The sequence below is a fragment of the Myotis nattereri genome (genome assembly GCF_964212035.1).
Source record: "Myotis nattereri genome assembly, chromosome: 2".
NCBI lineage: Eukaryota > Metazoa > Chordata > Mammalia > Chiroptera > Vespertilionidae > Myotis > Myotis nattereri.
The window spans coordinates 2,126,678-2,152,647 of NC_138076.1; the positions used below are offsets into that span (position 1 = coordinate 2,126,678).

Consider the following 25,970-nt stretch of genomic DNA (forward strand, 5'->3'; position numbering starts at 1 on the left):
GGCTAGAGCGTCGGCCTGAGGACCAAAGGGTCCTGGGTTCGATTCCAGTCAAGGGCACATACCTGGGTTGCAGGCTCCTCCCCAGCCCGGGCCCTGGTCAGAGCTCATGCAGGAGGCAACCAATCGATGTGCTTCTCTCAAATCGATGTTTCTCTCTGTCTTTCTCTCCCTCTTCCACTCTCCCTAAAAATCAATGGGAAATCTATCTATCTATATAGTTTTAAAGAAAAGCAGGAAATACTAAATTGCATAGAGATTAAGATAGATTTGTGGGAAGGTGAGCTATCTACACCTGCCAGGCAGGGTCCAGGGTGACTGTTTTCTCTCCCAGTTCCCTGTGTCACCTGAAAGTGCTTACGATGGGTGAGCATTTCAATAACGGAGGGTCCGGCCGGTGCGGCTCAGTGGTTGAGCATCGACCTATGAACCAGGAGGTCAGGGTTCCATTCCCGGTCAGGGCACACGCCCGGGTGCGGGCTCCATCCCCAGGAGGGGGTGTGTGCGCAGGAGGCAGCCCGTCCATGATGCTCTCTCCTCATTGATGTTTCTCTCTCTCTCTTCTCCCTTCTTCTCTGAATGAAAAAATATGTATTAAAACAACAACACTTTCTCCCCTGACATGGATCCGCCTCCCTAGGCACACGGTTGGGCACGGGCCGGTCAAGGCATGATTCTCCGGGTTTGGAGAAGCAAGGCTGCTTTTGTTCCGGGTCAGCCGGGTGGTGGTGGTGTCGGCACTGCCCTCCTCCCCTCTCTGGCCACCTGCGGACAGACAGGGGAGGAGGAGGTGGCCGCTCAGCTGTGGCCGCGGGCGCCAGGCGGGGGGGCCAGGCCAGGAGCCGGCCGATCGGCTCCCCGGTGCTGGACGTGGAGGGGAAATTCTCGAATGGACACGAGAAGTGTTTCTATTTACACACGGGCCCCACGGAGAAACCGACACGTGGATTTAGTAGAAATAAATAACCGACACGAGGTGCTTGAGAAGAAGACGTTTGATACAAATTAAAGAAACGGATTTAGAGACACGCGTGACGTCCAGGCACCAGCCGCAGCCCCCTCTCCCCTGTGATGCGGAAGCCGAGAGGGGCTTGTATGTGAAGGTGTCGGACGGGCATGTAACACGCACCCTGCATGTTCCCATGTTGCTCACAGGGGCCCGTGCCCTGGAACGGGCCTGTTGATAGCACAACAATAAATCACTTTCCACTCCCGGTTAACGGAATGTTTTTGGATTTTCTTGATTTAACGATGAAGTCACAGGCATTAGTCCCGAGTAAAGAATCGCGGCACATAGATACCCCGGGGACCGAAAGCTAAACACGGGCACGGGATCTTCCAAGACGAGCGGGACGCCGAGCCTTCCTCCGCTCACTCACTACTCAGCCGCCCTCTCTGGCCACCCGTGTGGGGGCCTCGGCCCCGCGGGACCGCCCTTCCTAAGAGGCTCCTTGCGGAGAGGACTGGAGGCGCAGAGCACGGGAGAGAAAGAATAAAAAACGACCGTCTGATCGCGTTAATTTGCCGCCACGGACTCAAATGAACAATTTAAAAAATCATTTCGCACATTCAGGAAAAACATTCAATTATTCAGTTGAGCAGTTTGGGCAAAAGTAATTGTCTCCGTTCTGTGCGTGTGAACACAGAGCGAGAATACATCATCGAAGCCGGAAGCATCCGTCACCGCAGGGCCGCTGCCATTGGCTCCGCGTACGCCAGGCAGCCATTAAACGCCACGGAGATTCAACTCAATTCAGCAGCAGAATTCTACTGGGGCTCCTGCGTCCTCAGGGAGCAGACGGATCCACAGAGACAGGGATCCCCAAGCATCACATCAGGTTAATTTAACGATGAGCGATCGAGTGATTTTGAAATAAAAAATTAAATGATTACTTAAGACCTTAAAGTAGCTGACGACCTGACTACTCTATTTTCTTAACATTTTATTTTTTTAATATATATATATATCTTTTATTGGTTTCAGAGAAGGAAGAGAGAGATAGAAACATCAGTGCTGAGAGAGAATCATTGAGGGGCTGCCTCCTGCAAGTCCCACACTGGGGGTCGAGCCCGCAACCTAGGCCTGTGCCCTGACTGGGCATGGAGCCCTGACCTCCTGGGTCCCAGATTGACGCCCAACCACGGAGCACACCAGCGGGGTTTTTGTTGTTGTTGTTAATCCCACTGGAGGATATATTTTCTGTTGATTTTTAGAAAGAGTAGAAGGGAGGGGGGCGAGGGGGAGAGGGAGAAACATCGCTGTGGGAGAGGCACATCGATTGGCTGCTGCCCACAAGCATGGGTTCGAACCTGCAACCCAGGTATTTGCCCTTGATGGGAAACTGAACCCGCAACCCGTAGGTCCGCAGGCAGACGCTCTAACCACTAAGAAAACTGGCCAGGGCTGCCTCGGCTACTTTTATTTTTATGTGAGTCCCGGCGTAGATGAGCGTCCTTCTGGCTTTAACGCCTGTCGCTGACTTCCCCGCCGTGTGTGCAGGATGCCGTGTGCACGATGCCACGCGCACCCCTGCTGGCTCCCCAGTGGCTGCGCCCTGCAGGGAGAGGGGAGAATGCACCGCGCTTGCCAACCCCACGGCCGGTCAGTCCGGAGACCAGGTCAGCTGCTGAGAGTCGCCTGAAGCGAGGGGTGGGGGCGCAGCTCGCTCAGGGCCTCCTCTGAGCCTGTCCCACAGGAGAGGTCAGCTCCCTGCTCACCACGGAGGAGCCGTGGGGGTCCCCCTCAGGGCGGTCTCCGGGACACTGTGAAGTGGAGCGGGAGATGCTGAAGGGACACGGTGCCCAGGCGGCTAGTCCTTCCCTGTCGGCAGACGGAGGCCTGGGCCAGGCACGGCGTCCTTCCCGGCGTTGGTGGGGTTGAGGGGTGCCACGGGACCCCTCTGAGGAGGCTCTCCAAGCCCCGCGTCCAGGGCACTGCCAGGCGGCAAGTCAGAGGCTGCAGCTGCAACACTGTCAGGGGGACACTGTCTGGGGACGCTTTTGGGGGGATGCTGTCGGGGGACACTGTTGGGGACACTGACTGGGGACGCTTTTGGGGGGATGCTGTCGGGGGACAATGTCAGGGGCGATGCTGTAGGGAGGATGCTCTCGGGAGGACGCTGCGCCCAAACTCGCAGATTTATCTCCATCGTGTGCACAAGGCCGCATCGTACGCTGCCCCTCCAACACCCCTACCGGCCAGATGGCTAAGCCAGTCACAGCCCAGCTGCTGTGCTGACAGCCCGCAGCCCAATCTCCCAGGCGCTCCAGAGGGACTGGCGATGCAAAGCAGATGCCAGTGCGCCTCTTCCCGTCTGTCCCACCGAGACCCAGAGCCAATGACCGTGACCCTCAGGACGTGCTTTTAGGTCTGCGAGGGGCTGGACTGGCACGTCTATGGCAGGAGAATGTGGGGACACACGTTGAGACCAGCTAACTGTCCAGATGCAACAGAGGCTGCCGGCCCGTATTCCCCATGACGGAGCCATCTCGGTGAATACATCGCTAGGTTAACCACACGCCTAATTACCGCCGGCACCTGGAATGCGGCGAGCGTCTGGACTCCGTCCTGGCAGTCATTTGCAAGCCAAAAAGGAAACCCAAAAATTAGCCTCGGACCGTAGGAGGCACAAATCCGCAATCAAGATGCAATGCATTTGAACGCAGCGGAGCTCTGTGTGAATGTAACAGCCCCGCTCAGACCCACTGCACGCTCTTAATTAGGACTTGAAAGATGACAGCGTGAGAGGAATTATGGCAATCAAACCTGCGCCTGCCTGCGCGCGTCTGCGGGCTGGAGAAGCCGAGCAACGCGGAGGGCACAGGCTCAGCCTGGGACGGTCCCGCCTGACACGGTGATCACTGTCGGCTCCACGTGTACGTGTGACGGACAGGACACAGCCCCACCCACAGGTTTCCCTAAGGCCGCCTGCACCACTGGGACGGGTTTCACGTGTGTTAATGAGCCACTGGCTGTTCGCGTCTCCCGACGGAACAAAGTGACCGCGGCTGTTCACGGTGCGAGACACTTCCTGTCTTCCCTGCGAACATTAGTGAGACCACATGACGGGAGGAGGACGCGGATTTTCTGGAGAAAACCTGAGAATGCAGCGGCTTTGAAGGCCGTGAGGAGCCGCGAGGCGGCCTCAGTGCAGGACGTTCACAGGGCCAGGCCATGCCAGGCTGGAGAGCACGAGGGCGAGGCACCCAGGGAGGCAGGATGCAGAGTGTGCCTCCCCCACCCCCGTCCCCCCAGCAGTAACTGTCCAGTGGGACACATGTGGACTGTCCAGTCTCCAGGAATGCGACGCTTTAAACTTAGCTGAGCCCGGCCCGCGTGGCTCAGTGGCCGAGCACAGACCTACGAACCAGGAGGTCACGGTTGGAGGTCACGGTTCCATTCCCGGTCAGGGCAGTAGGAGGCCTGCAGGAGGCAGCCAATCAATGATTCCCTCTCATCATGATGTTTCTATCTCCCCCTCTCCCTTCCTCTTTAAAATCAATAAAAAAAAAGTAAAAAAAAAAACCCATGCGGGGTTACTACTGTCTCTTTATTCAAGGAGACGAAAATGACCTTCCATTGCAACAATCAGTGACGTAACAAAGCCAGGGCTGTGACAGGTCCCAGGGCAGGAGGGGCAGGGACACTGAGGCAGGAGAGAAAGTGGACACAAGCCCATCCGTGTGGGCAACGTGCAGCCAGCCTGGACCAACAAGCCATCATCTCCCCCAGCCCAGCACCCGGGCAAATGGCTAAAACCTCCTGAGGAGAGAATGCACAGGGGGAGGGGAGGGGGAAGGGAAGGGGGAGGGGGAGGGGAGGGGCAGGGGGAGGGGGAGAGGGAGGGGAGGGAAAAGGGCCGTTTTCCTCCCTCAGCAGAGAAGCCAGCGGCCTCGGGCTTGGCAAGATCAGGTTGCAGGTGCCTCTCAGGAATTCTGGGAAGGCCGCCACTAAGTCACCAGGGACCGGGAATTCATCTGCACCAACGTGTTCATCAGGGGATTGTGGACCCCGAAGACAGGAGGGTGTGTGACCCAACTCGCCCTTCAGATTAGCTGAGCGCCTGACCCTGACCCTGACCCTGACCCCAACCCTGACCCTGACCCTAGGCTGTGCTTCATAAGCCGGACGTGCAGGTGTATCTGCCTTCCTTCTTGAATGAAGATGCTGCTCCAACTGCTTTAATAAATCGGCTTTCACAGCACAGTCAAGGTCTGTCGTAGAAATGCATCCGTATGAGAAGACAGGGATCGAGGCGGGGGCAGCCTCCCCCCGCTCGGGGCTGTCCTGTCCCAGCGCCTCGCTGGTGTGGGCGGGCGGTGCCTCTCACAGGGCTACCTGCCGGGTAGAGACGATCCCTAACTGGTGACGTGTTCCCTCTCACACGCGCTCAGTGGATGCAGCCTAAGTCTCGCCTGCCTCTCCCACGAGGGCCGGTGAGCACGTGGGACGGCCCGAACCTGCCGTGGGGACGACGTCGTCGCAATCTCAAGTGACTGTCACGGAGAGGAGCACGCAGCCGTGGGTCCCCCCAAACACGGACCACGCCCTCCCGCGGCTCCTGCACACGCGTCCTGGGGTCGTCCTGGGGAGAGAGCCCTCAGACGCTGGCTGGCGGGGCTGCGCCCATCAACCCGAGCTCCCGGCGGGGGGCGCTCTGCGCGGCGCCCGCTGGGATCGTAGCCCCAGGTCTGTGCCGGCCAAGCAGACGCCTCCTCCTGCAGCCAGGAAGCCGGCGGCCGCCAGGGAAGGGGCGGAGGGGGTCCTGCCTGCACTCGGCGGGACTGTTCTGGCTCCCCCGCGAGGCGCCGGGCCTCAGGCACCCACAGCCTCCTGCTGAAGGGGTCGGGTCTCGGCTTCCCGAGGAGACGCCACAGGCGGGAAGCCCAGAGCCGGCCACAGGCAGCTGCGCCTGAATTCGGGGTCACGTCATGAACGTGGACTCATGACGAGGCTTAGCTTCGAGGGCCTAGGAGCAGTGGGCCCGACCCAGGCTTCTGTCTGTCTGAGCTGCATCCGTGCTGGCCTTGGGTGGGTTCCCCCCCATCCATCCATTTGCCGTGCCCTCACACGGCGTCACTGTGACCCCGTTATCATGGAATGCCCCACCCCTGAGTGCAGGTCCTACTCCCTGTCCTGGGGCGGCACCTCCATGGCAAAAGGCCTTTGAAGGTGAGTAACATTCAGGACTCGGATGGGAAGATGCTCTGAATCACACGCTGGAGGGAGGGTGGGTGTGGGAGGCCCGGGGAGGGGGGCCCGGGGAGAGGCCTGCACCTGGCGCTGAGGAGGGCGGCCTCCCGGGGCCCCAGGTTACCCGACACCGGGACTGTCACGTTCCCTGGAGAGACAGGCTGCTCCCGACACGGGAACGATACCACGGGATGAGTCCTGGCTGTTTGCTCGCCACCCGCGCCCGCGTTTTCCCTTTGTTTTAATGACTCCGCGAATCCGCTGTGACATATGCTGAGAAAATTTCTGACCCGGAGCAAAATCATTATAATCCAATTTTCTGGCATTTTCCTCCACGGCACCCACACGGCTCCTGCCCTTGAAAAATCGGGTGAAGTGCACATTTCGACAAGTGCATCTGCCCCGTCCGTCACTGCGCGTGCGAGGAAGCCGCCGCGTGTGAAATGAAGGTGAGGTGCGTTCCGAGCCCCTCCGTCTAAGGAGAGGACACCCAGCTGTCCACGGTGCAAGGAGGGGGGCGTGTTGCTGAGCAGCGGGTGCTGGACCCGGCGGGGCTGCAGATTAGATGAGAAAACAGGCCGATTCGGCTGAGCCTCCAGGGGCCCCGAGGGCTGAGTGAGAAACGGGTGTGAAGACCCCAGGCCAGCGAACGTCCGCCAGCAGCACCTGCCTGTGGGCGCCCCAAATACAGGGTCCCCCCAAAGTGGACGCACGCCAGCACCTGAGAGCTCAACTGTGAAAATGCAATGTATTTTTCTTGGTTTTTAAACATATTTTTATTGATTTCAGAGAGGAAGGGAGAGATAGAATCATCAACGATGAGGGAGAATCATGGGCCGGCTGCCTCCTGTTCACGCCCCACCTGGGGATGGAGCCCGCACCCCGGGCCTGTGCCCTGACGGGGAACGGACCTGGGTTCCTAGGTCAAGGCTCAACCACTGGCCCACACAGGCCGGCCCGAAAGGAAACGTATTTCAGTAAACACTGCCTTTGTAATTTTTCAAAGTGTGCGTACACATTTTTGGGGGGACGTCCTAGAGACGTTTATCTCATATTCCCGAATTCTTAACAAAGGCCTCCCATGCATCTATTTTAACATTTAACTAGTCACACCCACTTTTTCTTCTGCAAAAAGAAACATTTCAATAAACCCTATTTTCCAAAGTCACCACTGTGACTGTCTTTGAAAACAACTCTTGTTAGGGAGTTATTTTCAGGAGCTAGTGCTAGAACCATAAGGAAAACAATTTGTCAGAATCGTCTCCATCCCCGTCACACACACACATCGACAAAGGACGGCCATGACACGTCAGGTTAGAATCCGATCTCCCACGTATGTTAACACAAAACCACTGACGGGACGTCCCGTCTCGCCTGCACTGGGACGCTCTCGGCCCGTGTGCCCTGCGCAGTGCGAGGCCCTCCCCGTGCTGGTGTCTTTCTGCCTTTTTCAGTAGCGACTTGTCATTTCTTTGGCACTTCTCACACTCTTAGTAAGCAGACGACGGTGGCATGCCGTCCGATTCCACTTCGGAAAGCCGCGCTGTAAATATTTAACAGACCAGCCAGCAAGACTCAGTGGCTGAGCATCAACCTGTGAACCAGGAGGTCACGGTTCGATTCCTGGTCAGGGCACAGGCCTGGGTTGCGGGCTTGATCCGCAGTGTGGGCCGTGCAGGAGGTAGCGGATCCACGATGATCCTCTCTCGTCATTGATGTTTCTATCTCTCGCTCCCTCTCCCTCTCTCTCTCTCTAAAAACCAATAAAAACATTTTTAAAAGGGAGCCAGTTAGTCCAGGCCCTCCCAGCGGCACAAATTCTTAGTTTGTAATCCCCGAGACCTCCCCCAAGTCTGGCTGAAGCCTTTTCCATGCGAACAAGAGGCTCTGATTCTGGTCCAGCGATACCGCTTCCTGGGCCCTGCCCTGTCCCTGTCCCCGGTCTGTCCCTGTCCCTGTCCCTGCTCTGTCCCTGTCCCCGCTCTGTCCCTGTCCCCAGTCTGTCCCTGTCCCTGTCCCTGCTCTGTCCCTGTCCCTGCTCTGTCCCTGTCCCCGCTCTGTCCCTGTCCCCGCTCTGTCCCTGTCCCCATTCTGTCCCTGTCCCTGTCCCTACTCTGTCCCTGTCCCTGTCCCCGCTCTGTCCCTGTCCCTGTCCCTACTCTGTCCCTGTCCCCGTCCCTGTCCACGCTCAGTCCCCGCTCTGTCCCTGTCCCTGTCCCCGCTCTGTCCCTGTCCCTGTCCCTGTCCCCACTCTGTCCCTGTCCCTGTCCCCGCTCTGTCCCTGTCCCTGTCCCTACTCTGTCCCTGTCCCTGTCCCCGCTCTGTCCCTGTCCCTGTCCCCGCTCTGTCCCTGTCCCTGTCCCTACTCTGTCCCTGTCCCTGTCCCTGTCCCCACTCAGTCCCCGCTCTGTCCCTGTCCCTGTCCCTGTCCCCGCTCTGTCCCTGTCCCTGTCCCCACTCTGTCCCTGTCCCTGTCCCCACTCTGTCCCTGTCCCTGTCCCTACTCTGTCCCTGTCCCTGTCCCTGTCCCCGCTCTGTCCCCGTCCCTGTCCCCACTCTGTCCCTGTCCCCACTCTGTCCCTGCTCTGTCCCTGTCCCCGTCCCTACTCTGTCCCTGTCCCTACTCTGTCCCTGTCCCTGTCCCTGTCCCCGCTCTGTCCCTGTCCCCACTCTGTCCCTGCTCTGTCCCTGTCCCCGTCCCTACTCTGTCCCTGTCCCTACTCTGTCCCTGTCCCTGTCCCTGTCCCCACTCTGTCCCTGTCCCTGTCCCCACTCTGTCCCTGTCCCTGTCCCCGCTCTGTCCCTGTCCCTGTCCCCGCTCTGTCCCTGTCCCTGTCCCTGCCCCCACTCTGTCCCTGTCCCTATCCCTGCCCCCACTCTGTCCCTATCCCTATCCCTGTCCCCACTCTGTCCCTGTCCCCGCTCTGTCCCTGTCCCCGCTCTGTCCCTGTCCCTGTCCCCACTCTGTCCCTGTCCCTGTCCCTGTCCCCGCTCTGTCCCTGTCCCTATCCCTGCCCCCACTCTGTCCCTATCCCTATCCCTGTCCCCACTCTGTCCCTGTCCCCGCTCTGTCCCTGTCCCCGCTCTGTCCCTGTCCCTGTCCCCACTCTGTCCCTGTCCCTGTCCCTGTCCCCGCTCTGTCCCTGTCCCCGTCCCTACTCTGTCCTTGTCCCTACTCTGTCCCTGTCCCTGTCCCCACTCTGTCCCTGTCCCTATCCCTACTCTGTCCCTGTCCCTGTCCCTGTCCCCACACTGTCCCTGTCCCTACTCTGTCCCTGTCCCTGTCCCCGCTCTGTCCCTGTCCCTGTCCCTGCTCTGTCCCTGTCCCTGTCCCTGTCCCCACTCTGTCCCTGGCCCTGGCCCTGTCCCCGCTCTGTCCCTGTCCCTGCTCTGGCCCTGTCCCTGGCCCTGTCCCTGGCCCCGCTCTGTCCCTGGCCCTGTCCCCACTCTGCCCCTGTCACTGCTCTGTCCCTGACTCCTGGCCCCACTCTGGCTCCCAGCGCAGGTGATCACAAACGCCTTGCGTCCCAGGGCTTCTGAGAACACCCTTGGTTTGTCTGACCGGTTGCTGTGTCCCAAGCCTCATGTATTCCAGTCACCTCGCTCGTCAGCGCGGCGAACTCCTGAGCGGCCGGCTCCGCCGCACGGGCAGCTCGTGGAATTTTATCGCCTGCTCTGCTTTACGGGCTCCTCCGGGCCATGGCTATTCATCGTGTTATAGAAATATGACAGCACGGAAAAATATGAGCCGTGCGGTGCGGCTCAGGCGGTAAATTTTCCGGGGTGGATGTGGCTGCCATAGAACGGAAGGAAACAGTGACATTGGATCCGCGGAGCCCAAAGACGACCGGAGAATTTACACGGCGCCCGGTCTGCTTGCGGCAATGAATCACGTTTATGGGCTCGCTTACCGAGCGGCGGAGACGCGGGCTGGACGTGGCCACATAGGCGCCCCCGTACCTGTGCACCCGCGGGCTTTGCGGCAATCGACTAAACTCTGACATTTAAAAAGCAATCGTCTTCTAATTAGTAGTGCTTACACGTCTTTCTTTTAAAAAAATATATATATTTTTATTGATTTCAGAGAGGGGCCCGGAGAAGGAGAGAGAGAGAGAGAAACATCCACGATGAGAGAGAATCATGGATCGGCTGCCTCCTGCACGCCCTACACTGGGGATGGAGCCCATAACCCGGGCCTGTGCCCTGACCAGGAATCGAACCCTGACCTCCTGTGCAGGCACAAACACCCGGCCAACTGAGCCCTCCGGGCCAGGCAGACTTGATTATTTTTAAAACCTTGACAACTATGGATTTCATTCTTAGAAGAAAGAAAAGTCACCTATGAAAGAAACGTTTCAAAATGCCATCGCAGTCAGGACCACCTTACATAAGCAGGAGGGACAGTTACCAGCGTCTGAGACTAGACCATCCCGGCCGCGAGGGGCCCCCTTTCCAGGGATAGATGCCCCCCGTGTCCCACCCGGGGCGCCGCCAGCGCGTCCTCACCTGCCGTGGACCGGATGGTGGAGGTGACGTGGGAGGGCGTCAGCGCGGGGAGACATTCGTCGTCCTGGGAGTAGCCGGCTTGGATGGCGCGCAGGTAGCTGTGGCTGCGCGTCCGGAAGCAGCCGGGCAGGTCCAGGGCGTCCATGGCCTGTGACTCCACCTCGCCGAAGACGGACTCGCACACCGACTCGAACTGCCCGTTGACCTCCGCCTCGCTCATCTGCAACGGGCAAGGGCGCGGTCGGTGGCGAGACCCGCCACGCACACCCAGGCCCGCGGGCCCGGAACCCACCGGCTTCCGGGGAGTGTCCCACGCCCAGCACGGGGAGTGTGACATCAGCGCCCGACGTCAGCTCGGGAAAGAGCTCTCTGGGTGATCGCTGTTGTTGTTAATCCTCCCCGAGGGTATTTTCCATGGATTTTAGAGAGAGTGGGAGGGAGGGGGAGACAGACATCGATGTGGGAGACACGCTGATGGGTTGCCTCCCACACTAGGCCGGACCTGGGCCGGGGATGGAGCCTGCAACCCGGGCGTGTGCCCTTGACCAGAATCAAACCCGGAGTCCTTCAGTCCACAGACCGACGTTCTAGCCACAGCCAAACCCGCTAGGGTGGGCTATTTCCTACTAAACTCAAAGGCAAGCGGCCAGTTCCGAGCCGGCCGGGGCGTCCTGCGGACCCCAAGCCGATGCTTCAAGGGTGGCCGGCAGGTGTGACTGCGTTCGAGAGGCTGCGTTGAAAAGTTAGCACAGTACCTGCTTCAAAGGCCAAGTTCAAACTACAAGCTACTTCCTCTGCCTCTCCTCGTTGCCATGGAGACCAAGCCCGTTTGTCAATAAGCTCGTCCTGTCCCCAGGCAGCAGCAGGAGCCGATGGCTAGGGGGGTCTGTCTGCCCTCCACCAGGGCCATCACCTCATTCTGCCTCCCCCCGCCCCCCCCCATTTTCTTCCTCGGCCTGTGACATGAGCGCCCTCACTTCATTTGGAGTTCAGCAGGTGATGATCTCCAAGTCTGCGATTTGCCTGCCAGGTGTGGAGTCACCTGGGACTCTGAAAGTTCCAACTGCACGTTATTATTTTAAAATATGTTTTTATTGATTCCAGACAGGAAGGGAGAGGGAGATAGGAACATCCATGATGAGAGAGAATCCTGGATCGGCTGCCTCCTGCACGCCCCCCACTGGGGTTCGAGCCCGCAGCCTGGGCATGTGGCCTGATAGGGAATCGAACTGTGACCTCCTGGTTCATCGGTTGATGCTCAACCACTGAGGCAGCCCGGCTGAGCCCACCTGTATTTTAAGAAATGGTCGGGGCTGGGATAGTGGGGGATCCTGGGGCAGAGGCAGGCTGGGCCCTGGGCCTCGTGGAGGGCAGGTGACACGGCCCCAGGTCTTTAGGGGGTAACACGCTCATGTGGCCCACGAGCCAAATCGGGAGGCTTTCCCTGGAAATCTAACAGAGTGAACGCGGGGCTGAGACCAGGTGGAGGAGGCCGGGGTGGGAGGAAGGGCAGGGACTCAGGAGGGAAGCGTGGGAACCTCCGCCAGCCCAGCGGGCCAGGCGCCCTCCTTTGCGAGGGGGTTAAACCTGCGCGTGCGTCCGACAAAGAGCGCAGTTTAGGAGAGGAATGTCCGGCTGATGTGCCAGCCGCAGCTCCTCAGCGGGGTTCCAGCGTGAATGGGACTCTTCCCAGACAAACGGGAGGTGGTGGAGAAGGGTCTCGAATTGGTCGAGAAAGGACAGAAATGACCTGCCTGCCGCGAGCCGATTGTCCCCGAGCGCGAGGGAGCGTCGGAAGTGGAAAGGGCTCCCCGTGGGCAGTCAGACCGCGGCTCGGTCCTGGGGGCGTCCCCGAGGGCGTCAGTGGGGAAAGGTCGGTGTGGTTCGCAGCGTCCCACACCTCCTCTGTGACCCACCCACTCGGGAACGCAACTCAAAGTGCTCTAGGGAAGGAGCCACGGCCCAGAGCATTGGGGAGATGGGAGGGCTGCAGGTGAGGAAAGGGCGGGACAACGATGGGCTCCCCGGAGGTCACCGCACGTGACCTTTTCAGAGAGGCATGCCACGGGGAGGATGTGGCACCATCAGGCTGCCCCTGGCCCGTTTCACTGGGGAAAGGAAGACAGTGTGAGCTAACTTAGCAGCAAGGGGCTGAGATGGGCTGCTGGTCCGTCCTTCCTTACCCAGAAGAGATCAATGTAAGCATCACAGTCATAAATGTCAGGACAACTGCACCTCAGGAAGGCCCCAGGCCGGTAACCTGTGGCAGGCAACTGCCCGTCTTCTCCTGGCCTCCCCCAGACATGGGTGGGGGGGTGGGGGGCTGTCACCCTGGCAGGAAGACTCCTGGGGACAACACAGCTTTAGAGACGGGGCCTAGGGGCCGAGGGGTGGCAAGGGGTCCCCACCTGGCTCACACAGCTGGCCTGGCTCAGCATGCTGACCGCCCTCATGTAGCTCTGGTTCCTGGAACGAAACTTCGGGGAGTTGTAGTTGGCAGAGGGGTCCAGGCCGTGGCCGGCAGGCCCGTCGCTGGCGGCTTGCAGGTAGCTCTGGCTGCAAGGGAAGGAGCGAGAGAAAAGGGGCTGCGTGAACAGCACGGGAGGGGCAGGGGGCGCGATGGAACCGAGGCTGAGCACAACCCGAACCTCCATGTGGACGGATGCCTCTGCCTCATGCAGACACTCGCCAGGTTCGCATCGACAAATATGAATTGCGCCCAGCGTGAGAGGGAGGCTATTTGCAAAATTGCTTCGCATCCTGACATTTTATGGCCGGGCAGGAAATGAGCATTCTTAAGAAAGTGCTGAATGAAAATGAACTGAGCTGAAGCCAAACGTCCTGAAAATCTCATAAAAACCACGCCGGCTTTGGGCGACGTTACCGACCCCGGAAAACAAAAGCACAAAAGGCTCGCCTTCAGTCTCAATTTATGCGAAGGTGCCCAGCCTCTGCGACCCGGGCAGAGAGGAGCAGACTGAGAAATTAAAGCCACTTCATCATCATATGGCCCGTCTCGCCCAGACCCCCCAAAAAACAGGTTCTCCCCGTCTCCCTTCCTGCTCGTTGGTAAAACGTAGAGAGTGTGTGGAAAGGGGAGGGCGCCCCGGCAGCGTGAGTGTCGGCTGAGCTTAACTCTCCGGCTGGCGGGGTCCCTTCCAGTTCTGCTGACAACCTTCCCGCAGCGGAAAGGCTGGGTCAGGTCCCGGCACAGCCGGCGCAGGAACACGGGGACCAACATCAGGGGCTGATTCTGGCTCCACATCGGCCAGTAGGCATGTGCCTTGCTATGCAAAGTAAACTCTTTTGTTGTGGTTAATCCTCACTTGAGGATGTATTTCCACTGACTTTTGAGGAGAGTGGAAGGGAGGTGGGGTGGGGGGGAGGCGGAGAGACAGCGAGAGCCATGGATGTGAAAGAGACACATCTATTGGCTGCCTCCTGCTCACGCCCAACCAGGGCTGGGGATCAAGCCTGCGACCAAGGTACATGCCCTTGACCGGAATTGAACCTGCAACCCCTCAGACTGAGGGCCGATACTCTAACCACTGAGCACACAGGGCTGAGGGCAGGAAGACGCCCACACGCAGCCACTGGCTGTCCCCACACGGAAGTGGCCAGAGTCCGTGGAAGCAGCAAAATGCCCATCGGTCCCCAGGACTCGGCCACGTGTGGGGGCTCCTGTGGACCATGTGGATCGCAGCCCGCCTCGCGTGTGCATGTGTGCGTGTGTGTGTTTGGTGCAGGGGCTCAGGTGGCTGCGCTGACTCGTGGGCTCTTGGCTCACCTTTGCTTTTGGAAAACACAAACTTTTCTGCATCTTGCGTCGCCTCCCGCGTGTCCTTGAAATGCTGCTCCCAGACCTTGCGTTTCTATAGGTTAGTCCCGAGCCCTTATATTTTCCACCGAATAGCGCTCACGCCTGGTTAACGGAGCCGCCCATCATGTTAACGGTCTCAGGTAACAGGTGCCTCCCCGCCCGAGAGGCTGAGGCACGCCTCCGCTGTGGGGCCGCGGTGAGCAGCCCGTGCCGGCGCCGTGGCTGGGGTGGCATTTACATTTGATTCGCTAGGATTGGGGTCCTGTGTTTAGGATCCCCTCTCACTCCCAAGGATTCCCTTTATCCCCAAACGGGACAATGCCACCTACAGAAAAGCAGCCACCGCAGAGAGCGAGTCTGAGTTTCTCTTAAACGCAGACGGCAGCTGCGTCTGGCACATGCCGTGCCCTGGCCGCCTGGTGGGAATTTCACACGGTCCCGACCGCCTGCCTCCACAGGAACCCCATCGGGGAGGGCCGTGCATATTTTATTTATTTTAAAATATATTTTATTGATTTCAGAGAGAGAGAGAGATAGAAACATCCATGATGAGAATCATTGGTCAGCTGCCTCCTGCACGCCCCACACTGGGGATGGAGTCCACAACCTGGGCATGTGCCCTGGCCGGGAACGGAACCGTGACCTCCTGGTTCATAGGCTGATGCTCAGCCACGGAGCCACACCGGCCGGGCAGGGTAGGGCCATTCATACCATCATGGTGCCAACGGGGACACGGAGGCACAGCCGCCGTGAGCCGCCCGTCCTGGCGCACCCAGAACCACGGCAGAGCTGGATGTGGTGACGGCTCCGGCTTCACGCCTTCGACCCCGAGATCTCAGGTGCCAAGTGCTGGCGGCAGAGAGCCCAGTGGCCTGGCCCTCTAGCCCAGGCTCGCTGCATTTAATAGGTCATTTTAACGCAGCGATTTGGGGCTTTATCACATAGCGACCGAGAAGGTGGGGCATCCCGAAACAATCGCAGACCTGGGGCTGGATGTCAGACACAGGGCCTGGTCAGGGCCGCCCTCCAGGGCCTCCCCTCGCTGCTCCCTGGATCTCCGCCTGTAGGAGCCCCACTTCATTGTGAAATTCCCTTTAAGCCCCTCAGTTACGCCCCCAAATGATAATTCCTGCTGGAGCAGCCCAGCTGCCAGGGACAAAACAAAACGTTAGTTCTTGCGTAGACCTGGTGGGAACTCAGGAAATGTTAAAAGGAAACCATGAAGATTTTCTAGAATAACACAGAAACATTTTTTCTGGCGCCCCCCCCCCCCCACCAATGATGCCCGTCTTAGAGAGCCGATGCAGGGAGAGGCCCTGCTCCGGAAGCCGCAGGGGAGAGGTGGCTGTGGGAGAGCCACGCTCCCCCCGTCTCCGCTCCCTTCCCGTCTGCCGAGCACAGCTCAGCCTCCCTGTGAGTCAGCTCCTGGGAAACAACCTTACGTAACAGCACATGCCCGGCCTCTGCCACCACTGCTCGCCCGCATCCATGATGGGCCCCACCCTCCCTGCCCCGCCCTGGGAAGGGGTGGATATTTACGGGTTGGACGACGGAGAGACACGCAACACCTGCTTTCACACTGAACGTGGAACTCCAAACACAGGCATCTCTATTTTAAAGATTTCTTCTCTCTCTCTCTCTCTCTCTCTCTCTCTCTCTCTCTCTCTCTCTTTCTCTTCCTTCCTTCCAGAGAGGAAGGGAGAGGGAGAGAGAGATAGAAACGTCAATGATGAGAGAGAATCACTGATTGGCTGCCTCCTGCATGCTCCATACTAGGGATGGAGCCCACAGCCCAGGCATGTGCCCTGACTGGGAATGGAACTGTGACCTCCTGGCTCATAGGTGATGCTCAACCACTGAGCTACACTGGCCGGGCATGGGCCCTGACCGGATGAAACTGTGACCTCCTGGCTCATAGGTGATGCTCAACCACTGAGCCACGCCGGCCGGGCATGGGCCCTAACCGGGAATCAAACCGGGACAGTGCCCAGACCACCACGCCACACCTTAAGAGCCTGTTTTGCGTTTAGGAGAGCTGAGCGGGTGACACAGGACCCCACGGGCACCCTGTGGGTGGAGGCACCGTTCCCTGTCCCCCAGGTGCTCCTGGTGGCAGGTGAGGCCGCAGTGCGGATTCCCAGCAACGGGGTCCTCTCGGGCACCCCTGGCTCCGGGGTGGCTGCCTGTGGTCCCTTTGACGGCAAGCACTGCTGCCCGAGACCTTTGAAGCCACGGCCACAGCGTCGGCCTTCCTGCCGCTGTCTGCTCTGGGGATCGGCGAGTGTGACCGAGGGAAGGCACCCATGTAACCCTCTGACATCCAGCATCTCCGAGGTTCATTTTTTCGATTCAGTTTGCGAACATCTTTCCTCATGACGTGTTTTCCAGAAGAACCGCCGGCCGGGGCCAGGCTGAGTGAGCGGTTTTCAAAGAGGGATCAGAGGTGGGGAGCCCAGGGCCGCCGGGACCGCAGCCCACGCGTCCTCTGGGAACGCTGGCCCAGGAGGAGGGGGGCTCCGTCGGCCGAGTCGCCCTGTGCACCCACAGGTGGCGGGTTCGAGCCCCGGTCCAGACCTGCGTGGGAACCCCGACCGCTGTTTCTGTCTCTGTCTCTCTCAACACGTCTCTCGGTGAGGATTAAAAATACAAAACAAAACCCTTTCTGCGCGTTCAGAGGCTCCCGCACACACACATGCGCAGCCACAAAGCGAGCCGTCATCTCGCAGACGCTGTGGGGGCACCAGAGCCCGGGCCAGGCCGCCACCCTGTCCAGGCGCTGTGCCATGTGGAGGGGGGAGGTCGTCATGGACTCGGTTTTCTGAAGGAAAGACTCAAGGACCCCGTCTTCCCGGACCCCCTGTTCCTGCCACTCCAGCTGCTTTACTGATCAGCTTCTGAGACGCAGTTTAGGGAGAGGCGGCCCTGTGTGCAGAGGCGTGTGGGTGAGACCCCGCTGCCGGGACAGCGGCGGCTTCAGAGCCAGAGGGGGCGGGGGGTGCGAGGAAACGCGCCCCAGTTCACCTTCCTGTGAGGGATGCCGACGCTTCAGTGTCAGACGGACATGAGGACACCCAGACGGACATGAAACACCCAGATGGACATGAAATACCCAGACGGACATGAGGTCACCCAGACGGACATGAAATACCCAGACAGACATGAGGACACCCAGACGGACATGAAATACCCAGACGGACATGAAACACCCAGACGGACTTGAGGACACCCAGACGGACATGAAATACCCAGACGGACATGAGGACACCCAGACGGACATGAAATACCCAGACAGACATGAGGACACCCAGATGGACATGAGGTCACCCAGGCGGACATGAGGTCACCCAGACGGACATGAAATACCAAGATGGACATGAGGTCACCCAGATGGACATGAGGACACCCAGGCGGACATGAGGACACCCAGGCGGACATGAGGTCACCCAGACGGACATGAGGTCACCCAGATGGACATGAGGACACTCAGACGGGGGAACTAAATTATGCGCCTGTAAGCCGATAGGGCCTGAGGCAGTGAACAGAAATGAGGGAAATAAAACCAAGGCGTAGGCTGTACATAAATGCAGCGTAGAACGGAACATGTGGAAAATTTATATCCTGAAACAGCGGGGGGTCCAGCCTCTGTCACCACAGGCTGGGGCTCCTCTGAGGAGCTTCGAGGTAGCACCATCGACGGCCCGCCACACCCTCCGGGGTACAGGCAAGAGGCATGGAAACGGCCCCACACATGTTCGCGCATGCGTGTTCACTGCAGAATCATTCACAACAGCCCCAAAGAAGAAACCGCACAACGTCCATGTGATGCAGGAATAAACAAATGGCAGTGTGTCTGTCCCCCCAACGGATGAACCTCAAACACGTGGAGCTGAGGAAGAAGCTAGACACGAAGGCCACATGGGGGACTGCATGCGTGTGACAGTGCAGAACAGGCAGACAGCGGGGACAGACGCAGAGTGGCGGCTGCCAGGGCTGCTGGAGGTGGGGGAGGTGGGGAGGTGGGGGTGTGGGGGGAGCTGGGGGAGCAGGCAGGGGAGCTGGGGGGGCAGGCAGGGGAGCTGGGGGGCAGGCAGGGGAGCTGGGGGAGGTGAGGGGAGCTGGGGAGCTGCAGAAGGTGGGGGGAGCTGGAGGGAGCTGGGGGAGCTACCGGAGGTGGAGGGAGCTGGGGGGTGTGGGGGAGCTGGGGGTGTGGGAGGAGCTGGGGGAACTGGGGGGAGCCGGGGGGTGTAGGGGGAGGCAGGGGAGCTGGGGGGATTGCCAGTGGTCTGGGTTCTTTCCGGTGGGAAGAAAAGGTTGTAAAACTGGTCACCGTGCGGCTGCATGGCTCTGTGAAGATGCTAAAAGCCACTGAGTTGTGTGCCAAATGGGTGAATGGTACGGTGGACAAATTATATCTCACTGAAGCCCCTAGAAATCAGATATTTATCCGCCCAGCGAGGCTCAGTGGTGGAGCCTCGACCCATGAACTGGGAGGTCACGGTTGGATTCCTGGTCAGGGCACATGCCCAGGTTGCAGGCTCCATCCCCAGTACGGGGTGTGCAGGAGGCAGCCCGCCCATGATTCTCTCTCATCATCGATGTTTCTATCTCTCTCCCCCGCTCCCTTCCTCTCTGAAATCAATTTTTTAAAAAATTATTGAAAATGGGCCTTATGCCCTGACCAGTTTGGCTCAGTGGCTAGGGCGTCGACCTGTGGACTGAAGAGTCCCAGGTTCGATTCCGGTCAAGGGCATGTACTTTGGTTGTGGGCACATCCCCAGGAGGGGGTGTGCGGGAGGCCGCTGATCGATGTTTCTCTCTCATCGATGTTTCCAACTCGCTATCCCTCTCCCTTCCTCTCTGTAAAAAATCAATAAAATGTATTTTAAAAAAAAAAGGCTTTAAAAAGAAAGAAAGAAAGAAAATGGGCCTTATGACCCAGTGATCCCACTTCTGGGAATGTATCTGAGGAAACCCAAAACAGGACTTTGAAAGACCATATGCACCCCTATGTTCATAGCAGTGCCACTAACCATAGCCAAGATCGGGAAACGCCCAGGGGCCCGTCAGCCAACGAGGGGATGACGAAGCTGTGGGACATGCACACCAGGGAGCACTGCTCGGCCGTGAAAATGAAGGAAACCTTACCTTTCCTGACAACAGGGATGGGCCCGGAGGGCGTTACGTCAGTGAAATAAGTCAGACAGAGAAAGACAAATAACACACGATTTCACTGATGTGCGGAACGCTTCGGAAGAACAGAATAAACGAAGGGACAGAATGCGAACAAAGTCATAGTCAGAGAACAGACGGGTGGTGGCGGGAGGGGAGGGGCGGGGGGGGGGGGCGGCGGGGTGGCCCAGGGGAAGGGATGAATCCGGAAGGACAAACTGGCTGTCACCGAACCGCCGGGGACATAACGGGCAGCCCCGGGAATGCCGGGGGGAGTTCTGCAGTCACTGCGTCCGGTGCCGGGGGGGCACTGGAACCACGAGGGGAACCCTGAGTGAGATATGCGCGCCGAACACCACGCTGAGCACCTGAAGCCACTGCGGAAGAACTGACTGTAACTGAAATTAAAAAATACGAGCACGGAGCATAAGCGAGGTGTGTGACTACGCTCGGGAAAGTGATCGTTTCCGATAAGTTGAGACCAGATCTGCTTGTAGCAGGAATGGAAAGAATGACAGTGGACGGAAGCCCACAGAAAGCAGCAGGCCTGGGAGTGGGAACCAGAGCCTCGGCCGGGGCGCGAGCTGCAGCCGGACAGTCGCACGGGCCAGCGTCTCACACTCGCGCCCTGAGCCGAGGCTGGCGGAGGAGACGTAACGCATAGATCTAAGGCCGTGGTCGGCAAACTGCGGTTGGCGAGCCACCTGCGGCTCTTTGGCCCCTTGAGCGTGGCTCTTCCTAAGCCTTAGGAGCACCCTAATTAAGTTAATAACAATGTACCTACCTAAATAGTTTAAGTTTAAAAAATTTGGCTCTCAGAAGAAATTTCAGTCGCTGTGCTGTTGATATTTGGCTCTGTTGACTAGTGAGTTTGCCGACCACTGACTGATCTAAGGAAACCAAAAGGAGAAACCTGCTGTCCACCAAGGCCACAGGCTAGGAGACGGGGAAACAACAGGAACTGGAGGGAGGAAGGCGGGGGCTGACCCTGCAACTGGCCCTCAGGACGCTGTCAGCTGCACCCCAACCCCCTTCTCAAGACACCCCCTACCCCGTCAGCAGGCCGCGTGGCCTGCGCTGCCTTCCCCGACGAGCAGTCCCCAAGGACGTTCGCGGAACTGCCTCCCGACCTTGGCTGGTTTCCGGAGATGAATGGGTTGGCACCGATTCCTGCCAAGGCCTGTCTGGGGTGAGGCTGCGCTGCTTGTCGTTACAAGGTTTGCAAGCTGTCTGCAGAGGGGCCTGTTCTTCTCAAAAAATGTTTTTATTGATTTCAGAGAGGAAGGGAGAGGGAGAGAGGGATAGAATATCAATGACGAGAGAGAGTCATTGATAGGCTGTCTCCACGCCCTCCACTGGGCATGGAGCCTGCAACCTGGGCCTGTGCCCTGACCGGGAATCGAACCATGACCTCCTGGTTCCTAGGTCGACGCTCAGCTCCTGCGCCACGGTGGCTCAGGCAGAGGGTGGTCTTCCTAAGACAGTGTCCTGTCATGCGCCGGGGAGATGAGCTACAGGACGGGCTCAGCAGCATGCTCACCGCAAGCAGTGGGACCGCACCAGGGGCCCTGGGGGGGCACCTCTGATGAGAGACCCTTCAGCTCCCGGAACCAGGAGGTTGGACTCATTGGAGCCGCAAACAGGCTCTGGGCTCTGGCAACACCGTCGCTGGAACCCACACAGGACGCGGCCCCGTCCCCCAGACGCGGGAATGGCAGGAACAGCGGCGGCGGGAGGAGACGGGCCCCTCTGGGGCTCAGGGCGCCTGAGGTGCACGCGCCGCCTCAGCGGAGCCCTCAGGGCTGGCAGCGGGCCTTGTCCTGTACCGGAGGCGGCGGTGGGGCGCCTGGCCCTCCTGGCGGATAGAACCCCGGGCGGAGGCCGCCTCCGCTCTGCGCGCACCTGTCACACGGCCGCCTCGTGTTAGACTCTTCACAACGGGGGCTCTTATCTGTCCTTCGCGGTCACTCATCCCCTCAGCTGATGCGCAGCCGTCCCCGACACGTGATGCCCAGGAAGTTGTTTTCCTCAATTGCCCAACGACAAACCAGGGGTCCCCGGTCTCCGCGAGGACAGGCCTCGGGGAGCGCGCGGCCAGGGGAGCCCAGCGGCCAGGACTCACCCCAGGAGGTGGCTGGGCTGGGCGTGGGAGGAAGGCTGAGCGGGGCTGGGGGTGCGGACAATGTCCCACTGGGGGTGGAGAGTGGGGTGTGGGCGGTGGGGGGTGTGAGAGGTGGAGGGGGAGCACGGGGGGCATAGGGCCCACTGGTGTCTAAGATCCACCAATAAAAGGGAGGAAGCTGACATCTGGTCCTGCCCCTGACTGCAGGGCATCTAGATCCCCCCACACTCCTGCAGACCCCAACATAGCCCCCCAACACAGCCCCCACACTCCTGCAGACCCCAACATAGCCCCCCAACACAGCCCCCACACTCCTGCAGACCCCAACATAGCCCCCCAACACAGCCCCCACACTCTTGCAGACCCCAACATAGCCCCCCAACACAGTCCCCACACTCCTGCAGACCCCAACATAGCCCCCCAACACAGCCCCCACACTCCTGCAGACCCCAACATAGCACTCCAACACAGCCCCTCACACTCCTGTAGACCCCAACACAGCCCCCACACTCCTGCAGACCCCAACACAGCCCCTCACACTCCTGCAGACCCCAACACAGCCCCCAGACTCCTATAGACCCCAACACAGCCCCCACACTCCTATAGACCCCAACACAGCCCCCACACTCCTATAGACCCCAACACAGCCCCCACACTCCTATAGACCCCAACACAGCCCCCCACACTCCTATAGACCCCAACACAGCCCCCCACACTTCTGCAGACCCCAACATAGCCCCCCAACACAGCCCCCCACACTCCTGTAGACCCCAACACAGCCCCCACACTCCTGCAGACCCCAACACAGCCCCCCATACTCCTGCAGACCCCAACACAGCCCCCACACTCCTATAGAACCTAACACAGACCCCACACTCCTATAGACCCCAACACAGCCCCCACACTCCTATAGACCCCAACACAGCCCCCACACTCCTATAGACCCCAACACAGCCCCCCATACTCCTGCAGACCCCAACACAGCCCCCACACTCCTATAGAACCTAACACAGCCCCCACACTCCTATAGACCCCAACACAGCCCCCACACTCCTATAGACCCCAACACAGCCCCCACACTCCTATAGACCCCAACACAGCCCCCCACACTCCTGCAGACCCCAACACAGCCCCCCACACCGCTGCTCCCAGTGGTTTCCTTGCTCACACCCGCCTTATGTTCCTCCAGGTGTGTGAGCACCCTCCCTGTCTCCTCTGGCCGGCACACCGGGAGGGTGACGGGAGCGGCCTCACCCACTTCCCCCGCCCCCAGCAGGCGCAGCACGGTTGCTGGGCACGTAACCAAAGTCTGCAATAAAGATACGGTTCATGTTCGTTAAATTAAACATCTGGTTCAGGTTGCAATTCGAGGTTTGTTTTCCCCCTGGAGCTGGCGTGGAGAATGCCTGGAGACGCCACCGCCTGTGCCGGCGCAGAGGGGACGCCCGGAAACGCCCCCCCCCCCCCGCGCTACCTCCACCAGCTCCCATGCCACGTCTGAAGCACCAGGGGCTCACACCGGACCGGACAGTCCCACGCGTGGACCCCAGCCCAGCGCCGCGACCAGGTGGCCGGGGGCGCCGAGCGGCGTCAGGTTCTCGCAGCCACCGGGTCGGCCACGCACCAAACCGCCGTCTCTCTCTACACGTTGGAGATGAAATGTCTCTCTGGACAAACATACAGCTTAGGCTCTATTATTCGCAAAATTAGCCATTTCCTACCCTCACCCCGCCAAACATGTGTTGCCTACACGTGCACTTATGAAATCATAGTAAAAAAAGTCATATTATGATTCTCACATACACTCACGCTTACACACACGCCTCTCACACACATAATCACACACTCTCATGCACACTCATACAACTCTCACACATCTCACATGCTCACATACACTCTCACACACACAGTCATGATACACTCACACACTATGCACACACACATTCACACACACTCATACAACTCTCTCATATGTCACATGCTCACACACACAAACTCTCACACACACTCTCACACACGCAGTCATGGCACACTCATACACTCATGCACACTCACACACACTCACCTACCCATCTGCACATACTCTCTCACACACTCATACAACTCTCACACACATTTCACATGCATGCACACTCACACACACCCTCACACACAGTCATGGCACACTTATACACCCAGGCACACTCACATACCATCCATGCACATTCTCTCACACATACTCATACAACTCACACACCTCTCACATGCTCACACACACTCACACACCTCTCACATGCTCACACACACTCACACACCTCTCACATGCTCACACACCTCTCACACACTCACACTCTCACACACACTCACACACCTCTCACATGCTCACACATACACACCTCTCACATGCTCACACACCTCTCACACACTCACACTCTCACACACAGAGTCATGGCACACACACACACACTCACACACCTCTCACATGCTCACACACACTCACACACCTCTCACACACTCACACTCTCACACACGGAGTCATGGCACACTCACACACACTCACCTACCCATCCGTGCTGCGCATACTCTCTCACACACTCATACACTCGCACACACACTCATACACACACACTCACACACACACTCACACTCATGCTCCTGTGACTGACTCAGTGATCTGAGAAGACATCGATGGACACGCTGCCGTGCCACCTGCTTTCAATGAGCATTTGGCTGAGAAGCCGTCAGTCTGTTTCCTTAGTTACTGCTCAGTAGGGAGAGGCCCTACGTTCTCCAGGAGGACGGGCGGTTGATGGCCATCGGCTGACATTTTCACCCGGAAAGGATTCCTAGCGGGCCCGCGGCCGTGGCGGCTGGTGGGGAGTGGGCTGAGACGCGAGGGGCACAGGAAGCGCGCTGGGGTCTTACGTTTGCAGCCCTCCCAGCGGCCTCGGTCCCAGGGACTTGAGCAAGGGCTCCGGCCGCATGGCCACGGTGGGCGACGTTTTGGGGCTGGAGTCGGACTCCCCGCTGTCCTCGTCGCCCATGGCCTTGATGTAGCTGCCGCTCCGCATCCTCCGGCAGGGGATCTCCTCGTCCTTGCCCCCGGGCGGGTACCCGGCCCACTCGTCCTGAGGCACCTGGGGGAGAGAGACACGTCAGCCTCACGCCGAGGCCCGGCCGGCTCCACGGGAGCGAGCGCTCCGGAGGCGCGGAGACACGGCACTTCTATGTATTTTCCTTATTTTCACCGATTTCAGAGAGAAGAGAGGGAGGGAGAGGAACACCAGTGAGAATCACTGACCGCTGCCTCCTGCACGCCCCCTGCGGGGATCGAGCCTGCAACCCGGGCCTGTGCCCCGACCGGGAATCGAACCCTGACCTCCTGGTTCATGGGCCGGCGCTCAACCACTGAGCCTCACTGGCCAGGCTTACGGCTCTTTAGGGTCATTCATCGTTGAACGTTAGGCACACAGACCTGTCGGTGCCCCCGGGGCTGGCCCTGAACCCTAAACGGACACGAGCAGGAAGTGACTGCTTTTCCCATCACAAAGCGCTAGAGGGACATCACGGGCGAAGTGAGGACCTGCTGGAGAAGTGGATGAGGACACCCTCTGGGACCTGGAAAACCACGGGTAACGGTTAGGCTGCGTCCTTCCGGACGGGCGCGGGGCGACCCGAGAGCTGGAGGGGAAGTCACCCGGGTGGGGCAGGAGGACGCAGCAGGCACAGAAGAGGAAGGAGGTGGCGCGTGGCACCTGGTGGTCCCCACGCGGGGTCCCACCTTCCTGCCCCAGAAGCCCCTGCGGCGGGCGGGGACATATATAATCCTTCCATCAATAGGGAATTAAGAAAATAAATAACAATACAAAACAACCCTTTGTTCCGCTCAGATCTCGCGAGTTCGGGTGGAAAAGGCACAGACTGTGCAGCGTCTGCTTCTCCCTCCCGCTCGGGGACACCCCGTCGGCCGCGGCAGAGTCCTCGGCGCCCCCCTCCCGGCAGCCAGACAGGTCGGCACCCGGCTCACGGCCCACAGGGAGTCCCGGGCAGGCCACCTGCGGGTTCATCTGTGCCCCTGCCTCTCGGGAGTGCTGGGCTCAGCTCCCGTGAGCCCCACAACAGGACAGACCGCTGGGGAGACGCAAGTGTGACCACGGGGAGCCTCAAGGTCAGGAGTTCCCCCC

At 59.3% G+C, this 25,970-nt stretch overlaps 1 protein-coding gene across 1 annotated transcript in view; it reads right to left on the reverse strand.

The window, feature by feature from the left end:
- Positions 1-25,970, reverse strand: part of DLGAP2 (DLG associated protein 2) — a 69,250-nt gene that overhangs the window by 26,792 nt on the left and 16,488 nt on the right. The window contains exons 3-5 of the mRNA XM_081085080.1: positions 24,712-24,923; positions 13,105-13,252; positions 10,697-10,916 (exon numbers count right to left, since the gene is read on the reverse strand). Of these exons, the coding sequence (XP_080941206.1) occupies positions 10,697-10,916; positions 13,105-13,252; positions 24,712-24,923 (580 nt within the window). The remainder of the gene's footprint in view (positions 1-10,696; positions 10,917-13,104; positions 13,253-24,711; positions 24,924-25,970) is intronic.